The sequence below is a fragment of the Aedes aegypti genome, chromosome 1 (assembly GCF_002204515.2).
Source record: "Aedes aegypti strain LVP_AGWG chromosome 1, AaegL5.0 Primary Assembly, whole genome shotgun sequence".
NCBI lineage: Eukaryota > Metazoa > Arthropoda > Insecta > Diptera > Culicidae > Aedes > Aedes aegypti.
Window position 1 is genome coordinate 97,538,604 of NC_035107.1, and position 12,517 is coordinate 97,551,120.

At 37.4% G+C, this 12,517-nt stretch overlaps 1 protein-coding gene across 1 annotated transcript; it reads right to left on the reverse strand.

The window, feature by feature from the left end:
- Window positions 1-3,487: 3,487 nt before the first annotated feature.
- Window positions 3,488-12,229, reverse strand: LOC5572009. The gene is made up of 2 exons (XM_001660065.2): window positions 11,767-12,229; window positions 3,488-4,379 (listed from the first exon to the last, which is right to left on the reverse strand). Exons 1-2 carry the CDS (start codon window positions 11,926-11,928, stop codon window positions 3,951-3,953), a joined length of 591 nt encoding a protein of 196 aa, XP_001660115.2. The 5' UTR covers window positions 11,929-12,229; the 3' UTR covers window positions 3,488-3,950.
- Between the last annotated feature and the right edge of the window lie 288 nt (window positions 12,230-12,517).

Consider the following 12,517-nt stretch of genomic DNA (forward strand, 5'->3'; position numbering starts at 1 on the left):
GCTGGCGGAACTCCTGAAAGAATCCTTGGATAAATCCCTGAAAGTATCCCTGAAGGAATTCCGGTATGAATCCCTGGAGGAATTCTTTTACGAATCTCTAGAGTAAGTAAAACTATTGTTCAGAGTTGATTATGGTAATTATATAAAAAATCATCTTTTTCAGTATATGCTCGCATATTTCACGATCTATCGCAATGTGTAAACTTTGTGCAGAAACGGATTGCGATTTCATTGATGAATTAGAAAGATTTAGCATAACCAGGGTGTTCACTTTATAAAATGAACAGTCCTTATTTGGACGCTATTTTTATACCAAACATCATGAAATCCGGTTTTGCGACGGATTTCATCGCATTCAATATATAAACACAAAACATTCATCGATATAATCTCTCTGAATTTTCAATTATGAAAATATAGCCCGAGTGTTGATTTTCAGAGAGAAAAGAAGACAAAGTACATTCGATTTATTAACCCGTATAGGCCTGAGTGAAAGCAAACATATTAAAACCCTCACCACCCAGCGAATACTTAACGGATTCAAATAATTTTTCGTCAGTATACGGGTACACATATATACATAGTTTCTAAAAGTGGCCAGTGGATTTCGGGAATAGAATTTCTGTGGCCGGAGTTATTCCGGTGGGTCAGGTCGGGTTAGAAAGACTTTTTTTGGGACATGCCAAATTTTCTGTTTTTATTTGGAATGATAATGTTTTCAAATTGCATAAATCATTAGGATCTGATATCCAACATTGTAAATGAAGTATTTTGCAGCACTTAGAATGCAATGAGTGTACTGATAAAAATAATTGAAATCTGTTAAGTATTCGCTGAGCGGTGTGAGTTTAAGTGTTTTTTATCTTTAGCTCAAGGGGGACGGACCTGGTGTAGTGGTTAGAACACTCGCCTCTCACGCCGAGGACCTGGGATCGAATCCCATCCCCGACATAGTCACTTATGACGTAAAAAGTTATAGTGACGACTTCCTTCGGAAGGGAAGTAAAGCCGTTGGTCCCGAGATGAACTAGCCCAGGGCTAAAAATCTCGTTAATAAAGTCAAATGAATCAATCAATCTTTAGCTCAGGCCTATACGGGTTAATCTGCTGATTCATATTTAGCTTGTGCAGTTATTTTCGGTTCAATTCATTCTATCCAATACCACACTAAAGAAATTTGAAGAACACAATTATTACGACTTTGATAGGAAAACTGAACGGAGTGTAATACTAGGGTGGGGCTTATTTCCAAAAATCTTCCGTAGTCAGGATTTACAAAGTGGAAAATGATCACCGGTCCCAAAATAACATCCTGTGAAAAAATGAGATTTTTTGGTGAAGGTTTAGAGGTGGCGTAAAGGGCGTAAGTGCAATTTCCCCTTTTAGTGAACTCTGAAAAAATTTGGTATGCTTTTCAGCTTGTTTTGGTGATTTTAGGACCCTTAAGGGCAAAAAATCACCTCAAAATTGCGATATCTCCACTCCTTTAGATGATATTTGACGAAATATATTTATACATGCGATTTTTGGCCCTTGTATAGGTTACGCTGACTGATTACTATGAACCCGAATAAGCATATGAATAGCTGGAGAGGATTCCTATGCAAGTAGAATGGAACAAAGAGATCAAAGAAGAACGAGAGAAAGAACAAAGGACACAGAAGAATGTAAGGTGGGGTGAGTTAAACAAAAAAGGTGCAACTGATGATATTATATTAGAATGAACTACGGAACCGTGAAAATATCTCGGTTGGATGTATGAGATGTGATTATATGCAAGTTTAACACTAAATTTGTGTTTTAGAATGCCCGTTTGATATAACTTCAGCAATTGCTTTTATAATCTGAAAGAAAGTACAGAGGGGCCTAAACCCATACAAGCTCAAAATCCGTACACTTCATACAAATAGAAGAAGTTTTATATGAAGTGGAAGGGTTTAGATTCATTTCATAAGTGTTCGGATTTTGATCCCGCACGATATATCCTTTCTGCTTTCTAGCAGTAACACTTCCTCTTAGAATTTCTACAGGAATTTCTGGATTATGATGCCATTTCAACAATTAATTGCGTTTGGGCTTCCAATACTTCACTTTTGCCACAACACCTTCAACATAACTTCGGACAAACGAAAATGCAGTAGAAGTTCAATACATCGTTCTACAACGGTATATGAAATCGATGTATATAAACAACAACAGAAGGAAAAAATCGGTAATCAAATTTCAAATTACTGCACGAGCTTCTATAGGGTGCAAGAGATAAAGCACTTCAGGTTGAAAACCTCTCAAATTAAAACAAAATTAAAGCTTCACAGTTCTGAAACATATTTTTTAGGAATTGCGACAGAGCTACATGAAGGAATTTTCACAGGATGTCCTATGTATATATAAATGCTTAAATAAAATTTGTTATGAATTTGATTAATACTGTGTGAGGCTGAATTTCCAGGATGTATATTTTGCAACGGTCCATATCGATAAATTGCTATCAACATCCAGGAAAAAAAACGAACGATTATTGAACTTAAGCAGTGAAGTGGACATGCATTTATCTATACCTACCAGGAGAACAAAGATGAAACTTCGCATGGAGTTGAGGACATTTTAGCCGTTACTATTTTTCTATTAAGAGTAATCTAAAATCGTATGCATGGGTCGAAAACTAGAGATGGGTCAAAAATTGGTGCTCTTCCCCTGCTTGAAGAAACATTGCTCGAAATATTTCTGAAGTAGGTAATATTAAATAGAAGCCAATATAATCATCGTTTTCTACTGGAACTTTTCTCCATTGCGTAAAATCGAGATTTTACAAGATTCCTCAGTTACACTCCAACACATCACTAGTTTCACCCTCCCAACTGTTTAACCCACCCCACCTTACATTCTTCTGTGTTCTTTGTTCTTTCTCTCATTCTTCTTTGCTCTTTGCTCCATTTTACTAGCATAGGAATTCTCCCCAGCTAATCATATGCTTATTCGGGTTCATAGTGATCAGTCAGCGTAACCTATACAAGGGCCAAAAATCGCATGCATACATATATTTCATCAAATATCATCTAAAGGAGTAGAGATATCGCAATTTTGAGGTGATTTTTGTCCTTAAGGGTCCTAAAATCACCAAAACAAGCTGAAAAGCATACCAAATTTTTTCAGAGTTCACTAAAAGGGGAAATTGCACTTATGTCCTTTGCGCCACCTCTAAACCTTCACCGAAAATTCTCATTTTTTCACAGGATGTTATTTTGAGACCGATGATCATTTTCCACTTTGTAAATCCTGACTACGGAAGATTTTTGGAAATAAGCCCCACCCTAGTGTAATACTTACCCCTGTATTCGTACTGGCGGTCTGTGATGCGTCGTGATACAATTTCCAATGAATGCGATTGATCGGCAATATAAACAACTGATAGGCATCCGATTTTGTTGTGTCTGTTGAGCTTTGCATCGGTCAAATCATCATGAGTTAACTCTTCATATCAAAGGGGTACATTTATCCACGAGTTTATTGATAGAGCTGATATGGCACATGCATATAGATAAATAAAAATATTTGCATTCCAAAAGCCTTCCTTAGCCTAAATAAAAATACCTCAAACTATCTAGATTAATTTGATTAAATACGACTTGTACTGTATAACTATATGTCTCCGTTTTTGCGAACAATTCGAGAAATATGTTTAATGGTTGACGGGTTAAAATAGTTGGCCCCGTCTTCTCCTGATATATGTGAACGGCAAACTTATTACACGGAAGAATTGCTCCACCCGAGAGATAGAGAAAACACGGCAATTCCATACAATCACACATGAATATGGCACGGTGTCGTGCAATTTAAATTAATTAATTTAGCTACTGTTATGGAGAGTATGCTTTGGTTTTGGTCACGTGTAGAATAGGAAGTTTGAATGGTATAATTATTGTGAGATTTCTCCGGCTTGCGGTCACTTCTTAGCTCGAAGTGATGTTGATCTCTTCGAAGCTTTCGTCCTGCTTGGGTTGTTTCCGGTCGCTGAAGATGCGCCACCAATCCGCCAAGTACAGACCGGAAACGATCAACCCGAAAGTGATTCCGGTGATGTTCATCGACGAAGGGTAGGTGCAGTTGATGTTCAATGCCAGCACGAAGTAGGACACGATATGGAGGACCAAGGCCACCAAACCGGTGAACCAGAGCTCCAAACGGGACCAAAGCTCCAAGGTGAAAACTTTTCGTATGGGTTGACCCTTGATGAAGGAATCTACCAGCAGGATCAGGGTCACAACGGTGACCAAGTAGGTGAGCAAGATCAGCACATACTCCGGCAGACCCTGATGCGAGTAGGTGAATCCGCAGCGGTTCTTCGGACGGATCAACGCCAGAATGAGCAATCCAATGAGCTGGAATGAAAAGAGATTTCGTGTTAAAATGTTTACGCCTTTTCATGAGAAGGACTTTACGTCAACTCGACCAGTCATTGGCAGTACCCTCTCAGAATGTCTTGAAACCTAAGGAATGCAAATGTTTTTTGTTTTTTTTTTATATTAAGCAACATTTCCTAATATTTTTTAAGATTAATTATGCCTAACATGAGAAAAAAAAATTGTTTATTTTCGTCGATTTCTTAAAAGTGATATAATTTAAATATAAGGGCCTTCCTTAGCCGTGTGGTTAGAGTCCGCAGCAATAAAACAAAGCCATTCTGAAGGTGTCTGGGTTCGATTCTCGGTCGGCCCCAGATCTTTTCGTTATGAAAAATTCCTTGACCTTCCTGTGCATAGATTATCATAGTACCTGCCAGTCGATATACGAATGCGAAAATAGGAACTTTGACAAAGGAAGCTCTCAGTTAATACGCTGAGAAGCAGGCTCTATCCCAGTGAGGACGTAATGCAAAGAAGAAGACTAAAATATAACTAGAGCTACAAATACCGTGCTGCATCAATACCCGGATGCCTAAGGTGATACAGATATTCAAACGCCTGTAGGCAATTGGGTAGTCAGTATTTGTTTATGTATAAGTGCAAAATGTTAACTGTTAGGGTGGAACTTGATAATTTACACAAAATTTACAATGAATTTAATGTGAAAATTGTGTTAATTCTGCACCATGTCGTGTTCACAAATAATCCGGACACTTGAATCAAAATCCGGACATTGATGCATCGAAATCCAGACATTCAAATAAACACGATTGTATTTCACATAAAACCATAAAGAATTAAACTCACCTTGATGTTACGAGACATAAATTGAAGGATTCGTGATAAGTATTGCTGTTCATTTGTTATAGGGTTCTGGAACAGCTTTATATACTGCTTTTGAAGGCTTAACAAGGTAATATGAGGTGCGCATCGTTCCCCACATTAATTACACATAATTGACACTCATTAGTTGTTGACAAGTTTCAGAATCACAATAATATCCCTTTTAAACATTCCTTCAAGCTTTTCCAGTAAGTATAACGCTGTTTCTGTTATAACTTAATAATTTTAATGCTTGAGTACTGTGTCCGGATTCAAAACCACTTCTTCTTCTTCTTTCTGGCGTTACGTCCCAACTGGAACAAAGCCTGCTTCTCAGATTAGTGTTCATATGAGCACTTCCACAGTTATTCACTGAGAGCTTACTATGCCAATGACCATTTTTGCATGTGTATATCGTGTGGCAGGTACGAAGATACTCTATGCCCTGGGAAGTCGAGAAAATTTCCAATCCGAAAGAATCCTCGACCGGTGGGATTCGAACCCACGACCCTCAGCAAGGTCATGCTGAATAGCTGCGCGTTTACCGCTACGGCTATCTGAGCCCCTGGATTCAAAACCACACGTATCAGTATTCGGACAGTCTTGTTTTAATAGAGAAATATGTATTTCTTGATTAATTTCACAAAACTATTCAATGTAACGGGAAGAAAACTTCAACAATTCACAGAAAAACATGTATCACATTCAATTATTGCTATTTTAGAGATAACTTTCCGTTCTACGGTAGAACAGAAAGCTACCGTAGCTGTCACATTACTGATTTTCACAAAGCATCATCGATCGGTTGCGATGATACCTTGGAAACCACGTTGATGACTGTTGTTTTCGGCTGTTTTTCAATGCTAAGGACTCTGCTAGCATACTTTGATTAAGGCCGCACGGGACGTCATCATAATCACCCTATCCATTTCAAGAAGCAAATCCCAAGAACCACTCCATATATCGATGCGAAAATGTATCACTATGATTCTATATATGTAGTGCACAACTCGATACATTTTCAGCTTCATCGGTTCACTAAAACTCGAGATTTGCTTCCACAAAGTTTTGATGATTATTGCTAGAGTGAGACGAAAGATAGGGAAAATTAGAGTGCCTGTAAACAAGAGTGACGTCATGTTCCAGTTTTGACAGGTCTCCTGCTCGATTGGAACACTGATTTGTATGGAAATGACAATTCGCCGCTGTTCCAATTTTGACATTGACGCCACTCTTATCTAGATCCACTCTGGGGAAAATAACACGGTCTCCCGTGTCGCCTTAAATGGTTTCGTTCAATGATACAATGATTCTCTAGTCTGCGGTAGAACTTTGGCAGCTGCGGTAGAACTTGGCGGCTACCGCAGAACGGAAAATTTTCAAAAGAAACGCAATATTACGTACCAATTGCCTAATGCATCGCTAAATTGCGATAGTATAGTGCGTATAATTCTCCCGGTTTCTGATGATTTTTGAAATACACGCGTCCGAGTGAAACTGACTTTTGTTTCTGTATTTAACAATACTTTACAAGGCTAACTTGATGTTATTTCACGTTACAATAGACAATGGTCGTTGAAATTCATCATAAGAATAATATTCTTTCGTCCGGAATAAATGGATTTCACTAGAGTGTCCGGATATTGGTCCCGTCCGGATTTTGATTTGTCACGGTATGTGATGAATGGGAAAATTTCAAGCAATTAAACTGAACCTTCTTGAACAAAAAAAAATAATAATAATATGTTTTATACACAGAAAAATTTTGTTTTGAAAATACATTTGTTCGAAAGACATTTGGTCGAACGACATTTAGTCAAATGACGGTTGGTCGAAAGTACATTTGGTTGGACGGACATTTCGTCGAATGGACATTTGGTCGAAAAGGCTTAGTTGCAACAGAAAGCATATGATATTTGGTCGAACCATCATTTCGTGGAAAGGATTCAACCAAATATCTCCATGCGATTAGTTATTCATTTTGATGGACGCTCTCCCAACGTATTAATCTCTTGCCTTTTTAATGTTTCATGCTGCTTTTTCGATCTGGCATGTTCTGCGAATCGAGATAATCTGATGACTACGAAGAACGTTGGCATTTCAAATGAATAATAAAAATGTTATGTTCACATCGCTGAGTAATAAAATAAAAACTAGTTGAGCAGTTTTTTTAAAGAATGATGATATGTTCAAAGAATAATTAATTCACTAGAGCTACATATTTCAGTCAATTTACAAAACAACTGTGTACTTCTAAAAAGTTCATTTGAATAATCATCGAAATCCAAGATTTTGACATAACTTCAAATTACAAATCAAAAGATTCGTAAGTTTACATAAAATGTCCCATGTTTTATTCAACAACAGTTAATTATTCAGATTATTCACTTACCAACTTTGCAAAACTTAGGAAGCAATAATCAATTTTACCAAATGATCTTTCGTCAAATGGTCAAATGGTTTATTCATTTGAAAATAAGCTTTCAACGAAATTTCCGTCAACTAAACGTCATTCGACCAAAATATATGTTCCAAAGCAATTCGACCAAACGTCCTTTCGACCAAATGTACTTTCGACCAAATGTTATTCGACCAAACGTCATTCGACCAAATGTCATTCGACGAAATGTGCTTGATCCGTTCAAGAAAAGTGGGGAAAGAGGTAGTTTTCAAATAATTTGCACCACTCTTGGATTATTTTTTGACAAAGTTTGATTTTTTTTCACAAAGATTATGTTATGCAAAAAATCATTATATTTTTAAATTCTATTATTCACCCATTGAATTTGTCAAACCAATATTTTTTACCACAGGATGACTGTAGGGAAAACTGTATCAGTTTAAGAGAATGTTAACTTTAATTTCATACACGAATAAAGAACGTTAACGATCATTGAACAAACATGTAAGTATATGCTCCATATGGTTGGTTTAAATGGTTTAAAGTCGAAAGGTCCCCAAAAATGTCAAATAAATGTTATTAACCCCTCTACCGGCAGCTTCATTTTTTCCTTCAACAAAATATTCAAAAAGCGATAACTTTTAGTTTCTCCATATTTTTGCACCATTTTTTCACAAGTTCTCAAAAAACTCTTCTTGTTTTAGAATCTGTGTAAAAATTGATCATTGGTCATCTGGATCCGGAGATATTCCAAAATTCCTTGGGGGACCGACGCGTTAACAATAACCCAAATGAAAATCTTAGGCTACAGATTTCTTATCGTATTTGGATATTCGCTCATCGGAAAAATACTTTAATGCAAGTATGCTGTGAAAAATGAAGCAATTTGGTGCAGCCGTCTTTGAGTAACAAGCATTTATGTTTGTACCACGCTGGAAAAATAAAGATCTTGAAAACTCTAAAAAACCTCATATCGATTTGTATGATTTTTTCAGAGTAGCTCCTTATTACGTAGCATTGTATAGCACACATTTTATTTTTTTGATAAATAGACCAAAAAAAAATGGCTGCCAAAGACATTTTATATGGAGAATGTCGGTCCCCCAAGAATAATCGGAATATCTTCAAAACTAGATCACCAATAATTAATATCGACACGGGTTCATAAACTAGATGAGAGTTTTGAGATCTTGTGAAAAAATGGTGCAAAAAAATCGAGCAACAAAAGAGTTATCGTGATTTGAATATTTTTTTTAGCGGTAAAAAATGAAGCTGCCGGTAGAGGGTTAATCTCAATAATGGATATGGTTCTAGTTATACTGGTCCGTTTGTTTTACAAATCATATGCAGTATGGACCAAGAAGGTTTTTTTTATATAGGTGTAGTAAAATTATTTTGCTTGTTCAACACGCTTTCGAGTTTGGATAGGTTATAATCAGTTCATATCTCTTGGAAGAGATTGCCCTGTTGACGGTTTGGAACCAAAGAAGATTCTCAAAACCGTCAATAGGGCGATATACAAAACTGAAAAGGCAATAGATGGCTCTTTTTCAGTGGTAGTAAAAACGAAATCCTGCGGAGAAGAAAGTACCACGGAAGATGAATTAATCACAAAAAGTTATGTACTCACTTTACACTTGATTTCTGGTCACTACTTTTTTGATCCAGTTTCCTAATTGCAAGTAATTTATGTTTTTCATTATTTTCCATACGTTTTGACAGTTCTCCGACTACCATTCTTCTATGCGCTTGTGTTGAAAGTTTGAGAAATTCGAGAATCCAGCGTAGCGCGATCAGTGGGTGGAATACAAACAACAGTGCACTATGGACCAGGGACGCAATCTGGCGGGACAAAACTGATAACTTGGTAACGAAGCGTTTCCGGCAATTTTATGCGTCGCGTTATTAAAATTTTTCCATCAGCAAAATATATTGTATAACATGGTTCTTAGGAAAAATGTCAAATTCGGTGAAAAAAATCGTTTCCCACTTTTTTTTCAATTTTGCCAATAACTCGAAAACAGTGGGCTGTGGAATTTTGAAGTCATCGAGAGAGTTGTTTATTTTATCAAAATGAACAACTTTGCCGAACATGCCACCTATGCGGACAATTTATGAACTATCCGTTTATGTCAGTAGATGGTCCTCGTTGTTACAAAAAACTTTGCCGAAGACATCAAATACCGGAAACGCTTCGCTACCGAGTTATTAATTTTATCCCGCCAGATTGCGTCCCTAGCCCATAGTGCAGTGTCGTCGCTCGGTGGCCAGTGAAAGAAACTGAATGTTCAAAAGGTTGTAGGCCTGTAAGTACTTTTTGCCACTAGCGCCAGCTGTTAGCGTTTAAGAACGAAATAAATAAATAGGTGTTTTATGAACAAAATAAACAGTCGTTACCCTATTAAACCAGTGTTTTATACAACTTTGGCGACCGGTAGCTAAAAATTGAGACGTGCAGGGACATTTCTGAGGACGGCATCAGTTTCAGCGGCCCTAAATCTACTAGAGACACATAATTTAACCGAAGCTTCTCAAAGTTTTTGCAATGTGAGCTTGAAAATAAATTAAAAATGGTTTTTAGAGGTATCCATAGAAAATTCCTGGAATTTTGACGACCTAACTCTTCTTTTTCTTTTTCTTGGCATTACGTCCTCACTGGGACAGAGCCTGCTTATCAGCTTAGTGTTCTTATGAGCACTTCCTTAGTTATTAACTGAGAGCCAAAGGAGGGATGTCAAGGAAATTTCCATTACGAAAAGATCCTGGCCTGAACGGGAATCGAACCCAGACACCTTCAGGATGGCTTAACTTTGTAGCCGCGGACTCTAACCACTCGGCTAAGGAAGGCCCATCCTTATCACCTAAGATTTAGTGAGCTTTCTGGTAAGGTCTTCAATAAACTTCTCAAAAGTAATTGTTTCTATTCAAACTTGTTTTGTGTTTTTATTTGTTTTTGTGTCAAGGATTTTTGTAATACTGATCTATGGTTTCTTGATGAAAATCAGACCAGATTTCCGGAGAGTTACTGTCGAACTCTTGCTACGACCGATAACTGATTCCCTAAGAAGATCATCAGCAAGTCTCATAAAGGACCTAAACTAACGTGAAGGCGTAACAATATTTTTGGAACATTGTTTGTTCAGGATTTTCCGGGTTTCAGTTGGAATAATTGAGCAACGAAATTTTTCAAGTGGTATCCCCGACACAATCTTCGATGATCTCCTCGGAATATCTTCGTAGAATTGCTGGTGGTTTTTTTTTGTTCGAGTGTGCCCAAGAACGATGATGAATCTTATTCTCGGCACTTCCGATTCACTTCGGCAAAGGGTTTTCTGCTACAATATGTCCTTTATATAAGTGCATCTTATTGTCGAGTTTCAGACAATTTCATCAATAGACAATAGAATCATGGAGGTTCCTAAGTGGCCCTTTACCCTACTTGTTCTGCATGATTTTATGTTCATCATGTTGAACAACATTCTTTTTGGAAGTTTTTATAGGGCTCTTCGAAAAGAATTTGGAAGATTTCGGTCTAAAATAATAAAAAAGGAATTGTTGCACAATCCTAACATTATCTGTAGTACAAACGTGACAAGCATTGATTTCAAGAACATCCACTTTTGGGGTTATCCTACGGAAGAAGAATTTCAAAAGGAGTTGCAGCTTCAAAAAGGTTGGGAACCACTGACCTAGATTATCGAAAAAAAAAATGTGAAATCGTTCCATTGTTGAGTTTTAGTTTAGTAACCCAAAAATAAAGATTTTGTTAGAAGTCGTGAAATAAAAATTAGGTTGAATATAAATAATGTTAGGAAATCGCCCTAAAAGCTCTTTGGAATTTTTCAAAATGTCTAACTAACACGGTTAACGTCTATTTGAATTATTTCAATCATGTTTAAAAAAAAGTTCACTTGACTATCTGTAGACTGCCCATGGGACACTTTTTTGAAGCTGTAGTCATATTTTAATCGATGGAAAACTTAAGCCCTTCTCAAATGTACGCTCAGATAAATTTTGAAATGCTTGAAAAAGGTAAAACCTTCACGCCCAGAAAAATTTCACGACATTCTGAAAAGATGCTGCCATTCCCGAATACGAATTAGCATGAAAACCATCATGAACAAAGAAAAAAAAACTCACCACTTGTCCAACTTTGAGCAATCTTCGAACATTTTTCGCGTTCACGTACTTCTTCAGCGCCAACCACGGAGGCTTCTTTGCTGCTCCTTCGGCGCTTTGTCCTGCCAGAGGGATTTCCACCGAATTTTTCATATCCGTTTGGTCATTGGGTTTATCCGACATTTCGATCAAGGTCGCGTCCTTCCGACTAAAAATCCAAATGTTGGTTCCAAACTTGGTTCTAACACGCAAAACCTCCACAAAACGCGCGCGCTATTCTTTCTGGAATTATTTAGCAGCTCTCTGCTGGTGGAATAATAACGAACCGCAACAAGTGCTGAGGTGCCTCGCCAAAGGTTTGCAATGGATTGGAATCGAATGCCTATGCAATCTAGCCAGAACCGTGAAAATGTTCCCTCAATCGTGCAGCACAGAGCTAGCAGGCGCGGTTCTCCAGGTTCTGCACACGGTCGTTTGTGGTCGTAGCTGTGCGTGTGAGTGAGATCTGATGGTGGTACTATTTTGACGAAGGGGGAAACAGTTGCTTGCTACCAATTGAGGTGGGATGGGATGGGTTGGGATTGAGCGTATCTAGGGTGAAGCGGTTCGAAGTGACAACTTGAGCGTAATCGCGTTTTTCAAAGAAATTTTCAAAAGTGCTAGATCAAAATGCCAAATAAACGTCATCTATTCGAATTGAAAGTTGAATAAGTAAAATGTAAAAATTAACATCCCGACAATAACACAATCATAATAGAAGGATGAAGGTATA